The 21240-nt window shown below is 45.4% G+C and overlaps 1 protein-coding gene across 1 annotated transcript in view; it reads left to right on the top strand.

The window, feature by feature from the left end:
• The window catches only part of LOC140194803 (pituitary adenylate cyclase-activating polypeptide type I receptor-like), a 102415-nt gene that overhangs the window by 3960 nt on the left and 77215 nt on the right, over positions 1-21240 (top strand). Inside the window, exon 2 of the mRNA XM_072252083.1 lies at positions 20515-20602. Coding sequence (XP_072108184.1) covers positions 20515-20602 — 88 coding nt within the window. The remainder of the gene's footprint in view (positions 1-20514; positions 20603-21240) is intronic.

The following is a 21240-nucleotide window of genomic DNA, read 5'->3' as shown; positions in this document are numbered from 1 at the left end:
AAATCCAAGCCCTCGTGTTCTTAACAGCCCAACTCTGGGAACTAGACTATCCATGCCTTTCATGACTTTTCTCAGCAGGGTTTAATTATGGGTACATTTTCACTGGCCTCGCCATTGCTGCCTTGCAAGGATAAGACGGTTCTCCAGAGCGTTAAGGCTGTTGAATGAATCTAAATCAGAATCACATTGATTTCCCAAACATCTGGTAATTTTTACTCTCCCATCCCTCTTCTTCAATTCCCCACTCTGTATAATAGCATTTCATGAATTAGCTGTCATTTCATAATTACTCACGATTTCTTGAAAACAACTATTTCTTCGCACGCATTCAAGATTCCAGATTGTTAAATGTCATTTCCAGTGCACAGGTGTAAAATAGAATGAAATAATTGTTACTCTGGATCTGACACAGCATAAAAAAACAAGATAAAGATCACAATAATAATGAAAAACACAATATATATATAAAAATATATGTAGATTGATTGTATGTCCATAAGGAGTGTCTGTACACAAGGTGACTGACAGGAAATGATAAAGTAGTGGTGGTTGGGGGTGTGGAGGGGTGGGTTAGTGGGTGGAGGTGTTGATCAGCCTCACTGCTTGGGGAAAGTAACTGTTTTCGAGTCTGGTGGTCCTGGTGTGGATGCTACGTAGCCTCCTCCCTGACGGGAGTGGGACAACAATCTATGAGGAGGGTGGGTGGGATCCTTCACGATGTTACTGTCCCTTTTCCAGCACTTTTCTCTATACTATACTCTATATGTCCTATATGTCAAATGCAGAGCTAATCCCTGAGTGGTTACTTTAGCAATCCGATCTCAAACTGGCACTGAGGTAAAAGACCGGTTGTGATCTTCTTGATTGGTATAACAGACTTGAGGGGCCGAATGCTAATATATGCTTCCAATTCCTATGTTTGTTATAGTATGTTATACTTTAATACATGGTTTTATATAAAGGTAAACACCATTATATCAGGGGATATAACACTGTTCTTTGCTATACAAGAGATTCTGCAGATGCTGGAGATTCAGAGCAACACAAACTAAGTGCTGAAGTAACTCAGCTGGTCAGGCAGTGCCTATGGGAGTGAATGAACGGTTGACATTTTGGGCCGAGACCTTTCATCGGGATTGGGGAGGAAGGGGGAAGGTGCCAGAATAAGAAGGTGGGAGGAGGGGAAGGAGGACAAGTTGGCAGGTGATAGGCGGACGTGGTAAAGGGCTGGAGAAGGAGGAATCTGACAGGAGGGGAGAGTGGACCATGGGAGAAAGGGAAGGAGGAGGGGCACCAGGGGGAGGTGATAGGCAGGTGAGGAGAAGAGGTAAGAGGCCAGAGTGGGGAATTGAAGAGGAGGGAAATTAGAGGGAGGAAATTACCAGTCGTTGGAGAAATTGATGTTCATGCACTCAGGTTGGAGACAAGCCAGATGGAATAGGAGGTGTTGCTCCTCCATCCTGAGAGTGGCTTCATCGTGGCAGAGGAGGAAGCCATGGGCTGACATACCAAACTGGGAACGGGGACAGGAATTCAAATGGCTGGGCACCAGGAGACCCTGCTTTCTGTGGATAGAGCAGAGGCGCTCGACAAAGCAGTCCCCTAGTCCACGCCGGGTTTCACCAGTGAAGGGAAGGATGCATCAGGAGTACCATTGCTTACGATATGATTGATATTCACACAGTGCGTCAGATCACATAGACTGATAGAACCCTTCAGCCCATCCAGACTGTCTCACTGGCTCACAGCCCTTCATACCCCTCCCATCCTTAAAGGCGAAATCGAACCCACATCCACCACTTCCACTGGCTGCCCATTTCACGCTCCACCTGTGAAGCTCCCCCTCAGGGTCTCCTTAAACATTTCATCTTTCACCCTTGACCCATGAACTCTAGTTCTAGTTTCACCCAGGTTTACATCATATATACATTTTATACAAGATGACAAGAGGCAAGAATGGACAGCAGGCACCTTTATCCCAGTGCAGGCATTGGCTAATACAAGGGGGCATAACTTTAAGGTGTTTGGAGGAAAGTACGGAGGTATCAGAGATAGGTTTCTACACAGAGAGTTGTGAGTGTGTGGAACGCACTGCCAGGGTGGTGTAGAGGCAGAAATATTAGGTACATTTAAGTGACTCTTAGATTGGCACATGGATGGTAGCAAAATGGAGAGCTATGTAGGAGGGAAGGGTTAGATTGATCTTGGAGTAGGTTAAAGGGTCAGCACAACATTGTGGGCCGAAGGGCCTGTACTGCGATGTACTATTCTAATGTATGTTCTATGTTTTGAGGGCCACATTACACAGGAACAGGCCTTTCGGCCCACTGAATCCATGCCAGCCGTCAAGCACCTGTTTACAGCAATGCAACCCTCATTCTCTGATATAAAGGAATATAGACTGGCACAGGAACAGCCCCTTCGACCTGTAGTGCCTGTGCCGAACACTGAGTCCCTTCTGCCTGTACAGGATCTAGATCCCTCCATTCCCTGCACGTTCACCTGTCTGTCATGAGCATCCCTTTCACACTCGCATCCACCATCACCCATCAGCCTGTTCCAGACATCCACCACCTCTTTAAACTCTCAATCCCCTCGCTTCAAATCTACTTGACATTTCCCCCACTCTCCTCTCCCCCATCAACTCCCCTCTCCCCCAAGATTGCGCCAGCCACCTACAAACGAGGGGCAGTTAGCAATATGATGGGCTGAGGGGCCTATACTCTGCCGTATGCGATTGGCGGGCATGGATTCAGTGGGCTGAAGGGCCTGTATTTCTGAACATAGAACCCACTCACCTACGCACTGGGAATCCATAGGGACAGCATGCAAACCCCTCACAGGGAGCAGCGGAGGACGGGATTGAGCCCGGGTCTCTGGCGCCAGGAGGCTGTGGCCTTGCCCACAGCAAAACCGTGCCGCCACTATCCCTGCCTATGTCTGCCTCCCTGCCAACGGCACGGACTGGAAATTTCTGAGTGTGCCGTTACTGAGCACAGCGTGAGGGGTGTCTGGTGGGGCTGCTGTTGCTCGTGCTGTGAACGGTGGTGGTGCTGGGCTCACAGCTGCACTGCTCTCTCCAGCTGCTGTCTAAGGGAACTGCAAGCAATTATTATATTTCGTTGTGCAGAGCAGTCTCTGAGTCACAATGATTTGGCAGTGTTCAGCAAAACTAATCAGCCTACTTGCAGGAGAATGATTTATTCCTCGTGAGTGGGATAGCTGTGATTTGCGCCTTCACTGTGAGGGGGGAGAGCTGGAGGGGGGATGGGACTGGGTCGTTCTATAGTGGGGTGGTTACCAGCTCTATCGTGGGCACCAGCCTCCCCAGCATCGAGGGCATCTTCAAAAGGTGGTGCCTCAAAAAGGCTGCATCCATCATTAAGGACCCCCTTCACCCAGGACCTGTCCTCTTCTCATTGCTACCATCTCAGAGAAGGTACAGGAGCCTGAAGACACACACTCAACATTCCAGGAACAGCTTCTTCCCTCTCAACCATCAGATTTCTGAATGGACAGTCAATCCATGAACATGAGCTCATTAATAGTTTCCTTCTCTTTCCTCTCTTTGCACTATTTAATTTATATATCAGAACAATAGAACAAAAACTAATAACGAAAATAGCTTGGATTCCCTTTATTTGTTTGGGACACTTTGTTTAATTGGGGCAGGAGACTTGCTGAGCAGGTTCTAACTAGCACTGGTTGTATTCACTCGTGTGGCCGTTGGACACAACACCGCACTTCAGATGAACAATTTTTATACAGCGACAGTTGCGTGTGTTTGCGTCCAAAAAGCAGCGAATTTTGTCACTGACAGTTGTTGAGAAATAAGCAGCAAGACAGTTCAGAACTGTTCTGCTTGCTGCGGTTTCCAGCATTCCGGCCCATGGATGCCAGAAACAGCCTGGAGTGGAAATGAAACTATTTCCCTACTTCAACGAGTTAGGCGTCACAAAGAATTTGAAGGTATCAGCAATCATCTTGAATGTTACAATGAAAACGAAGATTTGGAGGATGCAATTGTCAACAGAATTAAATGATGACAGTCCATTATCTGCACTAGGTCTATGCTGATTTTCTTCATTGAGAGGACGCGGATGAATTCCTCCGTTGATAAGTATTAGGAACTAATACAGCTTTATAGTACTGCTATGGTATTAGTGTTGTTCTAATTTGTTCTGTATTTCACTTAAATACATAATTTGTTACTCAGTTTGTCTTTTTAAACCTACTTAACTATTTCCATGAAACTTCAGCTAAGCGGGGCAGCCGTTTAATTGGGCCAAAATGTACTGGTCCCGATGTGTCCCAATTAACTGGAATCTACTGTACTGTACACAGATTCTTATTGTAATTTGTAGTTTTTTATTATTATGTACTACAATGTGCTGCTGCCACAAAACAACACATTTCACGACATATACCAGTGGTATTAAACCTGATTTCAAGTGTGCATGAAGCTCACAGAGTGGACAATATACATGGTAGATAGTGATAGGTAGAAGTTCAAATTCATATTATTCCAACTATACATGAATACCCATAAATACAAGCAAGCAAGTTTACTTGTTTAGCAGTTTTCAAACACAAGGCAATTCAAAATGCTTTACATAAGAACAAGATATAAAATCAAACATCAAGCTTCAGACAATATATAAGAGAATAATATCACACAAAATAGATATGACAAATAGAAGTTACAGTGCGGGAGATTTTAATTAAAAGCTACAGCAAAAAGAGAAGTTTTAAGCTTCGATTTAAAAGAGCTTAAAGTTGGGGCAGACTTCAGATCCTCTGGAAAGTTACTCCAAAGATGTGGAGCATAGTAACTAAAAGCTGCTTCACCATGTTTAGTTTCGACCCCGGGAACCGTACACAGATGCGTCCTGGACAACCTGAGAGCTGGGGAAGGTTCATAGTGCAGCAAGAGATCGGAGATGCATCTTGGCCCTAGGCTGTTCAGTGCTTTATAAACCAATAATAAATACAGCCAAACAAAACAGCATTCTTACGGGGCCAAGTGTAAAGCACAGTACCAACAGTCCAACACTCTACAAGACAAATATAGCAGCTATAATTACAATAGCAGGATATACTGGCTTTGGAGGTGGTGCAGAGGAGGTTCACCAGGTTGGTTCCAGAGATGAGGGGGTTAGACTCTGAGGAGAGATTGAGTTGCCTGGGACTGTACTTGCTGAAATTCAGAAGAATGAGAAGAGATCTTATAGAAAAATATAAAATTACAGAAGGGATAGATAAGATAGAGGCAGGGAAGTTGTTTCCACTGGTAGGTGACACTAGAACTAGGGGACATAGCCTCCAAATTTGGGGGAGTAGATTTAGGACGGACATGAGTAGGAACTACTGAGCAGCTGCTGACAAAAGTGGCAATTGAGTGCAATAAAATTGGACTTCACCTAAACGCTAAAAAGACAGAGTACATGGCGTTTAACTGCGATGAAGATGCTCTCAAGACCATAAAGAATGATACTATTAAGAAAGTCTTTGACTCCAAGTACCTCGGATCAAGAATGATGAGTTCGGAGAAGGACATAAAGATACGGAAGGCGCTGGCGTGGAGGGCTATGAACGACATGAAGGAAATCTGGAAGTCGAACCTGACCAGAGGGCTTAAAAAGAGGATTTTCATAGCAGTCATAGAGTCCATTCTCACGTACGGATGCGAGACGTGGACACTCACCAAGACGATGCGAAAGCCTCTAGATGGTTGCTATACAGGAATGCTCCGGAGGGCTCTTGACGTGAGCTGGCAACAGCACATGACGTACGTCGAGCTCTATGACGACCTACCGATGCTCACCACTAAAATCGAGGCAAGAAGACTGCAACTAGCGGGTCACTGTCTACACCACCCCGAGCTACCTGCCAGCCTAGTCATCATATGGGAGCTCAAGCACGGGAGGATGAACCCTAGCACCCTCCCAAGACTATGGTCAGCACGCTCCTAGAAGACAGCAGCGCGGCCAATGTAGATGAACTGAACACACTGATGAGGGAGAGGGAGAAGTGGAGAGTCCGTCATCATGCCCGACGCCGGCCCCCTAGGCCTGAGTCGACGTAGTAGTAGTGAGGAGAAAGAACTGCTTTTCCCAGACGGTAACGAATCTATGGAATTCTCTGTCCAATGAAGCAGTGGAGGCTACCTCAGTAAATATATTTAAGACAAGGTTGGACATATTTTTGCATAGTAGGGGAATTAAGGGTTGTGGGGAAAAGGCAGGTTAGTGGAGATGAGTCCATGGCCAGATCAGCCATGATCTTATTGTATGGCGAAGCAGGCTCGTCAGGCCAGATGGCCGACTCCTGCTCCTATTTCTTATGTTCTTATATACAGTCACAAAAAGAAACTAATAATATAGCCAAAGTCCCTGAGTGCCGTGGCCTGTAGGTTGATGGTGTATAGGGTGTGTCGGCAAGAACAGTTCTTCATCACACACTAGTGTAGTAGCAGATGAACGCAATCCAGCTTGTCTTGCACTGAGCGAACACTGGGGGGCAGCACTGATGGGAGGGGACAGCCTCAAACCCAGCATGGATGCTCACCGCGCCACACTGCCTCCGCAGTCTCCTCCCCGGGCAGCTGCAACGGGCGAATCCACGGCAGGAAGGCCCTGACACTGCACGTCGGAACATGAGTCGTTTGCGTCAAGTGTTGCCAGGCTTCCGGTTCCAACATCACATGCCCACAGCTTACTGACCCTAATCGGTGCGTCTCTAGAATGTGGGAGGAAACTAGAGCACCCAGAGGAAACCCACACAGTCTCGGGGTGAACGTACAAACTCCTCACGGACAATGTTGGTAATTGACCCACGGTCGCATCAGCTGGCGCTGTAAACTGATGCGCTAGCCTCTACACTATTCCTGATAAATGGGGATTTGGAGGGTTTCAGGATTTGAATCAGAATCAGGTTGAGTACCCCCTTATCCAAAATCCTTGGGGCCGGAAGTGTTTTGGATTTTGTATTTTTGGAATATATAATGAGATAGCTTGGGATCAGCGTCACCCCGACTCTGAATTTATGTTCTCCTGGTAAGCAGTCTTTATCTCACGCTTGTTCATTACACATAGGTACAGATGCAGCCGTTCTAGTGGTTTACATTTTCACCAGCGAAGATCTTGGCAATCTCAACAATGCCTCGTGATCAGCAGATGCTTTATCACCACAATCTTTAAAAATTTAATGTTGTGTCTTTACTTAAATTTCTGTGACCAGCCTGAGTGTTCACCATTACTTTCAATTTCAATTTGTCGTGATCGACCTTTGCTTGTTTTATTATCAGCATACTGCTATGCAGCAAAGAGAAATTCCCTCGCTCACTTAACCTTCCCTCACGAGACGTGCTCTCCAATCCAGGCAGCATCTTGACAGATCTCTGGTGAGGTGAGGACTTCTGTCAGTCAGAATTAACCATGGATATTGCGTTCTACCTATCTAGATATGCAAGCCAGGGCAGTACAGCAAGCTGTTGTCCATGTAGCAAGCTCCCCCTCTCCAAACACCTGATGAACCCAAAGGAACGGCAGAGACCGATGCATTTGAAACCAGCAGTGTCACAGGAGTTGCCAGTCAGTGTTGAACTCAATGCCTTAGGGACGCCAGCTCCGGACTTTTCCCTCGGGGTTTAGTCCCGATGCCTTCCCCATGAGTGGGTATATCCTCTTCACCCTCTACACCCTCTACACTCTCCTATAGTGAGGCGACCAGGACTAATCACAGTATTTCAAGTGTGATGCCACCAGAGTTTTATAGAGCTGCAACATTGCCTTGTGGCTCTTGAACTCAGTCCCCCGACTAATAAGCCAACACCTCATACACCTCCTTAACCACCTTATCAACTTGCCCTACAAGCTGAGAGATCTATGGACTTGAACCCTTCACGGATAAAGTGAGAGAACGGTGAATCTAGAACAAATTGGAGTTGGAATTGGTTTTCCGTTGTCACATGTTCCAAGGTACGGTGAAAAGCTTGTCCTGCGTACTGTTCAGACAGACCAAATCAATTCAGAGAGCATTGAGGTAGCACAAGGGAAAACAATAACAGAATGCAGAATAAAGTTCAAAGTTGAAGATAACTTTATTGTCCAAATACACATATGTCACTGTATACAAGCCTGAGATTCATACTCTTGCAGGCATACTCAGTCAATCCATAATAGGATCAATGAAAGACTGTGGCTATGTTTTGCTTTCAACAGTATGCAAAAGGCAACAAACTGCAAATACAAAAAGAAAGAAATAATAATTATAAATAAATAAACAATAAATATAGAAAACATGAGATGAAGAGTCTGTGAAAGTGAGTCCCTAGTTGCAGGAACATTTGAAGTGAGGTTGAGTGAAGTTATCCCCTTCGGTTCAGATAGATTTACAGAGAAAGTGCAGTGCGGGTAGACAGTAAGGTGCAAGATTATAACGAGGTGGATTGTGAGGCCACGAGTCCATCTAATCTTACCAGGGATCATTCAGGAGTCGGATAACAGTGGGGTCGAAGCCAACCTGGAGCCTGGTGGTTTGTGCTTTTGTATCTCCAGCCCAATGGGATTGCCCGGGGCAGGTGGGATCTTTGATTATGCTGGCTCCAGAGAGGGCTGGCTGCCTTGCGTGATGTGGACACAGCTCAGTACAACTCCTGGAAACCAGCCTCGCCCTCACGGACTCTGTCTCTACTTCTCACTGCCTCGGTCAGACAGAAACAGTTGTTAAACAGTCGGTATGAAGTTGGCTCAGGACTCTGATGGACACTGGATTCACGGTGGAGCAGTGGACGTTTTCAGGTTCCTCACCTCAGCGACTATACCGCACTGTTGCAAAGTTGCTGAGTTGGAACGGCAAGCTACCGCAGTGTAACACTTTACCACACCGACAATCGAAAGATCAGGGTTCAGTTTTTCTGTCATCTGTTAGGAATTTGTGTGTTTCCTCCTGGGGTGGGGGCAGAGGTCTAGGAGCAGAGCGAGCACTTTCAAAGAGCAGAAGATGTAAGGGGGATTTGAAGGGCATCTTTTGCTTTTATTTTGTAGAGAGTGGACATATTTTGGAACTTGCTGTCTCTAAGAACACTGGAACCAGACAGTGAGCTACTTTAGGAGAGAACTGGATGGGCATTGAGGGAAGATAATTTGAGGGTGACAGGATAAGAGCAGAGATTGTTTTTCCATGATTCCTATTTCTTTATGACATAAAGGAGGCCATTTGGCCCATCAAGTCTGTGCCAGATAACAGTTCTATCCTCTTTCCCACTGGGTTTCCCTGCATCCTCCTCTCCCCAGATGACTATCAGCAGCCCCAGGAGTCTACTGTTCATCCGACAGCCAACTATCCCACTGACCAGCACCTCTTCGGGCTGTAGGAGGAAACCAGCACACCCGGGAGGGGGAACACACACTGGGTGACGGGGTAGAACATGCAAGCTCCACACAGCTATTACCCCTCAGCCACCAGGCTCTTGAACCAGAGGGGATAACACTCAATCTCACTCACTCCATCACCGAACAGTTCCCACAGCCCATGAGTTCACTTTGAAGGACTCTTCTGTTGTGCTTTGTAACTCCAAATCATTAAGCTGTTTGGAAGAAAAAACAGAGAGCCTGTAATATTTGAGTAATCTTGTTCATATATTGTTTGATTAAGCATTCTTTCTCATTTAAATAATTAATTACAGGTTATATGTATAATTAGGTGAATTGCGTACGTCATCATGTGATATGTGTGTTTAAAGAACAAGCTGATTCTCCTAGCTCCTTTGTTTTCCTTTGAATTAATTTAATGTTTAGGAGTTACAAACATAAGTGGCCTGTTCTGCATTGTATACCTAAGTAAATAAAACATATTAAAAAATTCCTTTCTGCTGTGCTGTACATAATTTATATATGGGATCATTTGAACTAAAGGGTCTAATTCATTTAAAGTCAAAAATAAAACAAAACCAGAAACAAACCTTGCTGAAGGTTTGCAGGTCTTAACAGCAACGTCAGATTTGATTTTTTAATGAAACAGAACCCAGAAATCTTTTCTGAATCACTTTGAGCAGAATTCCCATTAATTTTCAAAATGGGGACCCTCTACGAGACAATTGAAATGGTCAGGTAATTGGGAATTAAATTCTGTTTCCACTCAGGGAGAGCCATCGGCAGAGAACAGGGCGAATTCAATTTTCTCAGACACTGCATGGCTGCTTAATGTCAGACAGGAGAAAGAGGTTTGTAGGCGAACCAAGGATGGATGTTATTTTCCCAGGCAGGGACACACATACCTCATACCTCATGGCCACACTGTCCGTACCTCACCCAACAGGCTTCTTCTGTTAGCAAGATGATAGTAATTTGTCACATCAAGACAGCCCTGCCATTCCACCATGGCTGATTTATTTTCCCTGTCAACCCCATTCTCCTGCCTTCTTTCCATAAGCTATGACTCCCATACTAAACAAGAACCAATCAATCTTCACTTTAAATGCACCCGATGACTTGGTCTCCACAGCTGTCTGTGGCAATGAATTCCACCAATTCAAAACCCTCTGGCGAATTAAATTTATCCTCATTTCCATTCAAAAGAGATGTCCTTCTATTCTGAAGCTGCACCTGTGGTCCTAGACTCTCCTCCTATTGGGAATATCCTCTGCACGTCTTCTGCATCTAGGTTTTTCAATATTCGATAGGTTTCAATGAAATCCGCCTTCATTCTTCTAAACTCAGGGACTACAGGCCCAGAGCCACCAAACACTCCTCATATGTTAAACCTCTCTTCCCTGGAATTGCTCTTTGTAGACTTCATTGCACCCTCTCCAATGGTAGCACATCCTGCTCACAGTAGTCGCTCTGCCTGTGAGAGTACTCGAGGGTCCGGGGGTCCTGTGGCAGGTGACACCCCAAAGCTTTGCTGTTATCTGCACACCACACACCAGGAGAGGGATAGAACCCTCTCCACTTTCAGCTCTCAACCAACTCAGTGCCACCCTGAGCAAAAAGATAAAGATACTCGTTTGTTCATGATATGGGTGATCATGGTCTTTCCATGACCGTGATTGTTCTTGGCAAATTTTTCTGCAGAAGTGGTTTGCCATTGCCTTCTTCTGGCAGTGACTGTACAAGACGGGTGACCAAAGCCATTATCAATACTCTTCAGGGATTGTCTGCCTGGCGTCAGTGGTCGCATAACCAGAATTTGTGATGTGCACCGGCTGCTCATACGACCATCCAGCACCTGCTCCTGTGGCTTCACGTCACCCTGATAGGGGACTAAGCAGGTGCTACATCTTGCCCCAGGGTGACCTGCAGGCTAGCAGAGGGAAAGAGAAACTTACACATCCTTTGATAGAGACGTATCTCCACCCCACCACCCTAAAGATATTAAGATTAGCTTTATTTGTCACACATACTTAAAAACATCGAAACATCTGGTAAAATGTGTCCTTTGCTACAATGACCAACACAGTCCGAGTATCGTGCAGGGATGCCAGCAAGAGTCACCATGCTTCCAGTGCCAACAAAGCATACCCACAACTCACTACATCTTAGAGTCACCATGCTTCCAGTGCCAACAAAGCATACCCACAACTCACTACATCTTAGAGTCACCATGCTTCCAGTGCCAATGAAGCATACCCACAACTCACTACATCTTAGAGTCACCATGCTTCCAGTGCCAACAAAGCATACCCACAACTCACTAACCCTAGCTGTGCTCCTTTGAAATGTGAGAGGAAACCCACACATTCATGGGAAGAATGTATAAACCCTCTACAGACAGGGGTGGGAATTGAACCCTGATCGACAAATGCTCTCACTGCACAGCATTATGCTAACCACTACACTACCGTACTGACCTTGGCTAAGGTTATTGGCTCCCTGTTTATTGATTTTTACATCTGCTTCCATCATAACTTGTGTCTGAGACTTAAAACAGGAAACCAGAGAATGCTGGGAGCAGTCAGCAGGTCAGAGAGTTTTGACAAAGGGTTTCTTGTCAGACCAATCTAAGGGAGGATCTGTTATGTGTTGTAACTTCAAAACATTAAACTAATTCAAAGGAAAACAGAAGAGCTGAGAGATGCAAGTCTTAAGTTTGTTCTTTACTTTAAGCGAGGTGCACATGTATCATGCTGTGGTGTGATGACGTATGCCAATCACATAGCTATATATGTAACCCGTAATGAATTATGTAAATGAACAAGGAAGTTTACTGAAACAAGATTTCTCAAATATTTCTGAAATATTAAATGCACCATAGAATGTATTGGCCAGGAGAGGATCCAGAGGAGGTTCACAAGAGTGATCACAGGCATCACTGTAGCGTAGCGATGAGTACGGCGTTATTACAGTTCAGGGCATCAGGTTTCAGAGTTCAGTCCCAGCATCTTCTGTTAGAAAGTTTGTACCTTCTCCCTGTGAGCATGTGAGTCTCCGGGTGCTCCAGCTTCCTCCCACAGTCCAAAGACAAACTGGTTCGTAGGTTAATGTGTCATTGTAAATTGTTCTGTGATTAGCCAAGGTTAGGTAGGTGAGTTCCTGGGCGGTGTGGTTCGTTGGGCCAGAAGGGCCTGCTCTGCACTGTATCTCTAAATAAATAGATAGGTAGATAGATAAACAGATAAATAAATAAAACAATTAACATCTGAAGTGCTTGATGTGTCTGGGTCAGTACTCAATGGAGTTCAAAAGGATGGTGTGGCGGGGGGAATCTCATTGAAAACTGCACTGTGCAGAAATGCCTGGACAGACTGAACATGGAGAGGGTGTTTCCATGAGCGGGAGAGTCGAGGGTCTGAGGGCATGGCCTCTGAATGAAGGGGTGTTCCATTAGGACAGAGATGAGATGCTGGTGAGTGTCAGCACCTCCAGTTGAACTCTGTTGTTTTCTGTGTTTCCCCCCAGCTGTCAGTCTGTGGTTTTGTATTGCCACGTGCTCCTGCTCTACTCCGGCCCCTGTATTACTGAGTACTCCGTCTCTCACCTGTTTCTCATTATTACCTGTATTGCTGCCACCTGTGTCTCATTTTGCTCCACCTATCGTCTGCCTCTCTGTTTATTGCTCAGTGTATTTCAGTCCTCTGTTTTCACCTATTTGGTGGCAGATTGTGCCAGTGAGTTTTTTTGAGCCTTTTCCAGCATGTCTGTCTGTCTGTCTGTCTAATTTTTTGGATTTCTCTGGATGTCTTGATCTCTGCCTGAACTTTGATGCTGATTTTGTTTGCACCTTGGGATTTGTTACTCAATTAATATCATGGTGTGCACAGTACTGGGTCTGTGATTGGATTCCTGCTCCAGTGTCTTGACAGTGAGTCTCAAGTTGTTAAGTCACCTTTTATTGTCATTTCATAACTGCTACTATGGTACACAGTAAAATTATGAGACAATGTTTCTGTGGAAGTCATTGTCACAGATGGATGTGGCAGCCAACTTGGAGGACCACCTTGGTCAGTATGGACCAGTTGGGTCAAAATGCCTGTTCCAGCACTGTTGCTCTGTGAGATTTAAAAATAAGGAAATAAATAGTCAAGATATATTATCCTTTGCTTCTGTGTTAGCATAACTCCAAACTGTGCACTGATTTAAAAGATTTGTTGATACATTTTTCCACTGGGATAGTGCCCATATTATAGTGCAGTGGAGGCCAGGGTCTGGTAGGATCAATGAGGAAGTTAGTGTTTTGGGGAGAAGGCAGGAGAAAGGGGTTCAAAGCTAGTCTGCTCTGGTCTGTGTGTATTAGTAACAGCATGAACACTAGCTTCCTGAGGTCTCCATTCCACCGTGATATGGAAAAATGCATCAATAAATCTTATAATCCTCATAGTGTGCTATTGGAAGTTATGCCAATGCAAAAGTGGAAAGTAATGTATCTTGCCAATTTACTTCCTTATTTTCAGCCTGTTGGAGGCCTAGAGTAACAGTGCACAAGTCTTTCCACCCAGCTGGTCCATCCTGACCAAGATGCTCCTCTCAGCTGGTCCCATTCATTGGAACTAGAACTGGTTTATTACATGAGTCACAGGTACGGTGAAAGTGAAAAGTTTGTCTTGCAGACTGTTCGCACAGATCAGATACATTGAGATAAAACAAGGTAAGTCAGTAAAAATGCAGAATAAATTGTAAAATCTACTGAGAAAATGTAGTGTAGGTAAATGGCAAAGTACAAGATCATAATGAGGTAGGTCACGAGTCCATTTTAATGCAGGAAAGGTCTGTTCGATAAACACTGGGATAGAAGCTGTCCCTGAGCCTGGTTGTACAGCTTCCAGGCTTTTGTATTTTCTGTCCGATGGGAGAGAATGTCTGGGGTGGGTGGGGTCTTTCATTCCGCTGACTGCTTTAGTGAGGCAGTGAGACATACATTCGGAGCTGGTGCCTGTGACGTGCTGATCTATATCTACAACACTTGTGCTTTCTGGCGGTCACGTGCAGAGCAATAGCCGTACCAAGCTGCAATGCATCCAGACAGGTTATTTATTCTCTATGGTGCATTGGTAAAAAGTTGACGTGGGTTGACAAGGACATGCTGAATTCCTTTAGCCTCCTGAGGAAGCCGAGGTGTTGCTGGGCTTTGCTGACCATGACATCAATGTGCGTGGATCAGGACATGTTATTGGTGATGTTTATTCCAAGGATCTTGTAGTTCTCAACCTCAGAACTGTCGATGTAGACAGCACCACACCCCCACCCACCTTCCTAAAGTCAATGACCAGCTGTTATTTTGTTGGTATTGAGGGAAAGGTTGTTGTCATGATACCATGTCTCCTGTGCTCCAACTCATCATTATTGGAGATTCAGCCCATTACAGTATAATGTGCAAACTTGGTTTCTTAAGGTTGTTATAGCTGGGGTGGTGATAATAGAGATAGGCTCCCACTACCTATTAAATGCCCCGGTGGTGTGCATCTCAGTGTCTCCGACAACCAAGTCTAGCTCCTGACCTTCACATGTGGCCTAGCTACTAAGCCCATCTCTGCTGACAGGAGAAGAGGCAAATTTGGGTTACTGGCACCTTAAAACCAGATGGGGCTTGTCAACTGTGGTTGGCATCTCATCTAGGAGAAGGAAAACTCTGATCTCAAATCTCCGCTGCCTTGTGACTATACCCACTCGTGGGGAAGGCTTTGGGACTAAGTTGGTAACTCCTGTGACATCACTAGGTCCAAACAGTATTGGTTTCTGCTGTTCCTTTGGATTCATTGGAGGGCTGGGGAGCCTGCTGTATGGGCAACAGTTTGCTCTCCATTATTATACTGCCCCGACTTGCATATCACATTGACAGCTGGGATGCAATACCCAATGAAGGGAGCGCCTCACATCTGCTCACGTGTAGATGGGGTTAGTGAGGAATCTGGCCATGCAGTTACGAGTGTACAGGGAGTAGAGTAGGGTGCTGAGGCCATAACCTTGTGGGTCACCGCAGTGGAGATAATCATGGCGGAGTTCTGGCTGCCTAGCCTTACTGATTGTGGTCTGCTGGTCAGAAAGACAAGGATCCAGTTGCACAGGGAGGCAATAGCTCCCAGGCTCTGGGTTTGGTGATGAATTCACTAGGAATATTAGTACTGAAGGCAGAGCTGTGGTTCTATTTGCTTGCTTTTGGTCCATATCCCAAATCCTTCTAAACCTTTTCTACTGATGTACACGTATGGTACCCCTTTTCACCTACCTATCACCTTCTGCTAGGTCTCACCTCCTTCCCTTTCTACTATGGTCCTGTGTCAGGGAAACAGGTAGGATGCTGAAGGATTTAGGCAGATTAGGAGAATGGGCAAGAAAGTGCCAAATGAAATATGTTGGAAGATGCATGGTCATGCATGTTGGTAGTTGAAATAAGTGTGCAGACTATTTTTTTTTTTAAATGGGGAGAAAATCCAAAAATCTCATGCAAAGGGACTTGGGAGTCCTTGTGCAGAACATTCTAAAGGTTAACTTGCAGGTCGCGTCAGTGGTGAGGAAGGCAAATGCAATGTTAGCATTCATTTGAAAATGTCTAGGATACAAGAGCAGGGATGTGATGCTGAGACTTTATAAGGCACTGGTGAGGCCTCACCTTGAGTATGGTGAACAGTTTTGGACAACTCATCTTTAGACCAGATATGCTGGCATTGGGGAGGGTCCAGAGGAGGTTCACAAGGGTGATTCCAGGAATGAAAGGGTTATCATACAAGGAACGTTTGATGGCTCTAGGTCTGTACTCGCTGGAATTTACAAGGATGAAGGGGGATCTCATTGAAACCTTTTTTTGAATGTTGAAAGGCCTAGACAGTAGATGTGGAAAGGATGTTTCCTATAGTAGGGGTGTCTAAGACAAGAGGGCACAGCCCCAGGATAGAGTGGTATCCATATAAAACAGATGTGGAGAAATTTCTTTAGCCAAAGGGTGGTGAATTTGTGGTATTTATTACCACAGACAGCTGTGGAGGCCAGGTCATTGGGTGTATTTTGGGCAGAGCTTGATCAGTTCCTGATTGGACAAGGCATCACAGGTTACACGGAGATGATGGGGGAGTGGGGCTGAGGAGGGGAGAAAAGGATCACCTATGATTGATTAGTGGAACAGACTTGATGGGCCAAATGGCCTGATTCTACTCCTATGTCTTATCGTCTTATGAGCTGAGCTAGTCCCCTTTGGCACACATTCCTTTAAAACTTTCCTATCCATGTACCGGAAAAGGGCCAGTAATATCATGAAGGATCCCACCCACCCTGCTTATGGACTGTCTGTCCCCCTCCCATAGGGGAGGAGGCTACATAGCATCCACACCAGGACCACCAGACTCAAAAACAGTTACTTTCCCCAAGCAGTGAGGCTGATCAGCACCTCCAGCCACTAACCTAACCCCTCCACACCCCCAACCACCACTACTTTATCATTTCCTGTCAGTCACCTTATGTACAGACATTCCTGTGCCTAGCATCACTTTATGGACTGGCAATCAGTCTACTGTATCTATACAAGCTATCTTGTGTATTTATATCTATTGTGTTTTTTATTATTGTGTTCTTTATCTAATCAAGTTTTTTTTTTTTCTGTATTGGTTCTGGAGTAGCAATTATTTTGTTCTCTAGACTTGTGCACTGGAAATGACATTAAACAATTTTGAATCTTGAATCGATCTGTCCAAAAGACTTTAAAATGTAGTTATTGTACCTGGCTCAACCACTTCCTCCAGAGATGTGGATCCCCTCGAACCTTCCCGCCCCTTACCTTCCCTCTGTTGTGGAGGCACTGACTGCGCCTCCTAATTTGGTCTTGAGACCATGTAGAAGGAAGCCATTTCTCAGAGTTGGGGAGAGAATGCCCCAGACTCAGGCCCTTCAGCCTGTCTAGTCCAGTCCATGCCAAATGTTTATTCTGTCTAGTCCTATTGATGCACACCTGGACCATAGGCCTCCATAACCCCTCTATCCATACTCATTAGCCTCATCAGTCACTTCCACCGGCAGCTTGCATCACCCTCTGAGGGATGAAGTTTCGTCTTTCATCCTTAACTCACACCTTCTAATTCTACTCTTCCCCCAACCTCAATGGAAAAAGCTTACATTTACCCTATCTATACCCCTCCCTCTATCAAATCTCCCCTCACTCTCCTACACTCCAGAGAATAAAGACATAATCTATTCAATGTTTCTCTATAATGCAGGTCCTCAAGTCCCAGCATATCCTGGTAAATTTTTTCTTGAGACACCTGACAATAATAAGCCAATTCCAAGTCCATTCAACATAGCTATAACTGTTCAGACAGGTCACCATTCCAGTCCTGCTTTCTCCGCATAAGTACATAATCCCTTGTGCATAAACAAGTGTAGCACATCAAACTCTCTCTCAGACATGTACTGTATGGTTAATGACTTGGCCTCCGCTACCTTCTGTGCTTGAGACTTCCACTGGGTCATGAGGCTCTGAAATGGGGGAGGTATCTTTCACCTTCTTCCTGTGTGCTCCCATGGTCCAAAGGCATACCGGTTAGTAGGTTGGTTGGATGTTGTAAATTATCCTGTGATTAGGCTCAGGTTAGATAAGTGGTTTGCTGGGCTGTGTGCTCGTTGGTCTGAAAGGGCCTGTTACACACTGTATCTCTATACTTGAGGCCTCCGTTGGTCAGAGATGACTATGGATGTTGCGCCTTAGCTGTCTAGATACGCAAGCCTGGGCAGTACAAAATGTAGGGCAAACTGTTGCCCATGTAGCAGGTACCCCCTCTCCATGCATCTGATGAACCCTAAGGAATGGCAGAGACCGATACAGTTTGGCACCAGCAGCATGGCAGGAGTAGCCAGTCAGTGTTGGACTCAATGTAGGGACTTGGGGTCTCCAGCTCCAGATTTTTCCCTCGGGGTTCACTCCCGAAGCCTTCCTCATGAGTGGGTACAGCCACAAGGCAGTGGAGGTTTGAGATCGGAGTTTTCCTTCTAGATGAGCTTCCAACCACAGCTAATAAGCCCCATCTGCCTGAAGCGACTGGTTATAAGGCACTAGTAAACTGCCTCTGTCCCTCTATCAGTAAAAACAGTTCCACTGGGTTTAGTAGCTAAGCCACACACGAAGGCCTGGAGCTGGATTTGGTTGTCAGAGGCCATCTGAGGCGCATGCTGTTTGGGGGAATTTAATAGGTAGTGGTAGCCTATCCCCATTACCACCACTGCTAGAACCATATCTCTATATAGATAAATAAAACTTTAAAAAAATGCTGTACCCATATTCTACTGTCAGGCAGATGGTTCTGCAGTGTAAGAACAAGGACCTTACACTGGGTTACAGCTCCTTCCCCCAGGCTCAGAGTTCTGAACACCACTACCACCCTGTGACAGTGCCAGCAGCCTTATAACATTGTACTGTTGTATACGTAACCATATGTCGCATATGCACTTAATGTCATCAACTTGCAGATCGACAGAATTTTTTATTAATCAGAATCAGGTTCAATATCCAATAATATAAAATTGAGAGAGTACAAAGAAGATTTACTAAAATGTTGCCTGGGTTTCATCTCCTAGGTTACAGAGAAAGGTTGAACAAGCTGGGTCTTTATTCTTTGGAGCATAGAAGGTTGAGGGGGGACTTGAAAGGGGTATTTAAAATAATGAGGGGGGTAGATAGAGTTGACATTGATGGGCTTTTTCCATTGAGAGTGGGGGAGATTCAAACAAGAGGACACGAGTTGAGAGTTAGGGGGCAAAAGTTTAGGGGATGTTAGAGGGAGAACTTCTTTACTCAGTGTTGTAGCTGTGTGGAACGAGCTTCCAGCAGAAGTGGTTGAGGCAGGTTCGATGTTGTCATTTAAAGTTAAACTGGACAGCTATATGGACAGAAAAGGAATGGAGGGTTGTGGGCTGAGTGCAGGTCGGTGGGACTAGGTGAGAGTAAGAGTTCGGTGTGGACTAGAAGGGCCAAGATGGCCTGTTTCCGGGCTGTAATTGTTAGATGGTTACTATCACTGTCATATACTATGCTGTGCAATGTGTTGTATTGGGGCAGCAGTACATTGTGATACAATAATAAAAATGGATTAATAATTACCTTAAGAAATATATACATATATAAAATTAAATAGGTAGTGCAAAAAGAGAGCAAAGATGATATAAAAAGTGAGGCAGTGTACATGGTAGCAAGGACCAGGCCTGAAGTCCAGCTGCCCAGGAGAGAGGTGTCAGAGTCAGGGCAGTGCGACGCCTGGAGTCAGTGCTGCCCCCCACTGTTCGCTCAGCAGAAGACAAGCTGTCTTAAGCTTGGCTGCTGTAACATTCATGGACTCAGGGACTTGAACTATATATTTGTTTGCATGACCATATTTTACTGATATATTCTATGTGCCTCGTGCTGTGTGTGACTGTTGGTACTGTGCACTTTGGCCCTGGAGGAGCACTGTTTTGTTTGGCTGCGTTCATTGGTACTCATGTATGGTTGAAAGACAATTAAACGAACTTAAGTTCATGGACCATTCAGAAATTACCTGTAAACATTATTGCGTTCATTTTTTTTTGTGCTGCGTCTGATATGTGTTCTGTGTTTTTCACTTTGGTCCCAGAAAGCATTGTCTCATTTAGCAGCACACGTGTACAGTTGAAAGACAATAAACTGGAACTTCAACCAAGGCGGTGACCCCTGTCTATGCACTGCCTGGACACTGGGGACATTCTCCCGGATTCTAGTCTGTCCAGGCCTCTTAGAACTTCCCCATTCTCTATGGTTTTCACTTTTTTTTCACTTCTCATTTGCCCACGGTCGGAAATTGGTTTTTCACTTTGCCTCCTTCCTCACCGGATTCCTCCACCACATTGAATACAATGGCCAATCAATTGTGTCCGCCCCCCCCCCCCTCACCTGGATCCATACGGAGCCTGCCAGCTCTTGCCTCATCCTTCCCCTTCATCCTCTTTACACTGGCTATCTCCTCTCTACTCAGGATAAAGGGTCTGGGCCCGAAACGTCGACTCTCCGTTTCCCTCTGAGTTCACCAGCAACTTTTCTCTCTTTGGTCCAGATTCCAGTCTCTTGTATCTCCTTTGTTTTCAGGCTAATGGCTTCCAACCGGAGTGTGAGATTCCATGGGAGAGGGAGCGATGCATCCGAAAACTGAGCCAAGAAGATCAAACCGCTTTCGGTGAGTTTTGGCGACCAATGAACTGTTGCCGTTGCTTGTGTAGTTTTCAAGTTTAACTCTGTTTGTCCCAAGTACAGTGAAACATACAGTGAAACGTGTCGTTTTTCATCAACGACCAACAGTCCGAGGACACGCTGAGGGCAGCCCGCGAATGTTGCCACTTTCAGCCACTAACGTAGCATGCCCACAATTTACCAAGCCTGATCCGTACGTCTTTAGAATGAGGGCAGAGACCAGAGGACGTGGGGGACACCCACATAGTCACAGGGAGAACGTACAAATTTCTCGCAGACAGCAGTCAGAATCCAATCTCGATGGTGATGGTTGCTATGGTAAAGTGATTGCGCTAACCACTATGCCATCGTGCCACCTGCGTAATGTTCTGTTGAAAATGGCAGGCATGCCATGCTGGCACCAGAGTGTCTGGTGGCCCTTGCGGGCGGCCCCCGGCACATCTTTGGGTGTGTTGGTTCAATTCACTTTATTGCCCGTGAGGAACTTAGTTTGTGCAGTGGTAAGGACAACATCCCAGAGCCTAAGATGCACAGCACCACACTGCATATATTTAAATAATGGATAATAAATACTAAAACTTAATGTGTGTGATTTAAAATACAAATACAGATAAAACTGACTGT

This window comes from Mobula birostris, chromosome 3, assembly GCF_030028105.1.
Source record: "Mobula birostris isolate sMobBir1 chromosome 3, sMobBir1.hap1, whole genome shotgun sequence".
NCBI lineage: Eukaryota > Metazoa > Chordata > Chondrichthyes > Myliobatiformes > Myliobatidae > Mobula > Mobula birostris.
This window is presented reverse-complemented; position numbering and strand designations above follow the sequence as displayed.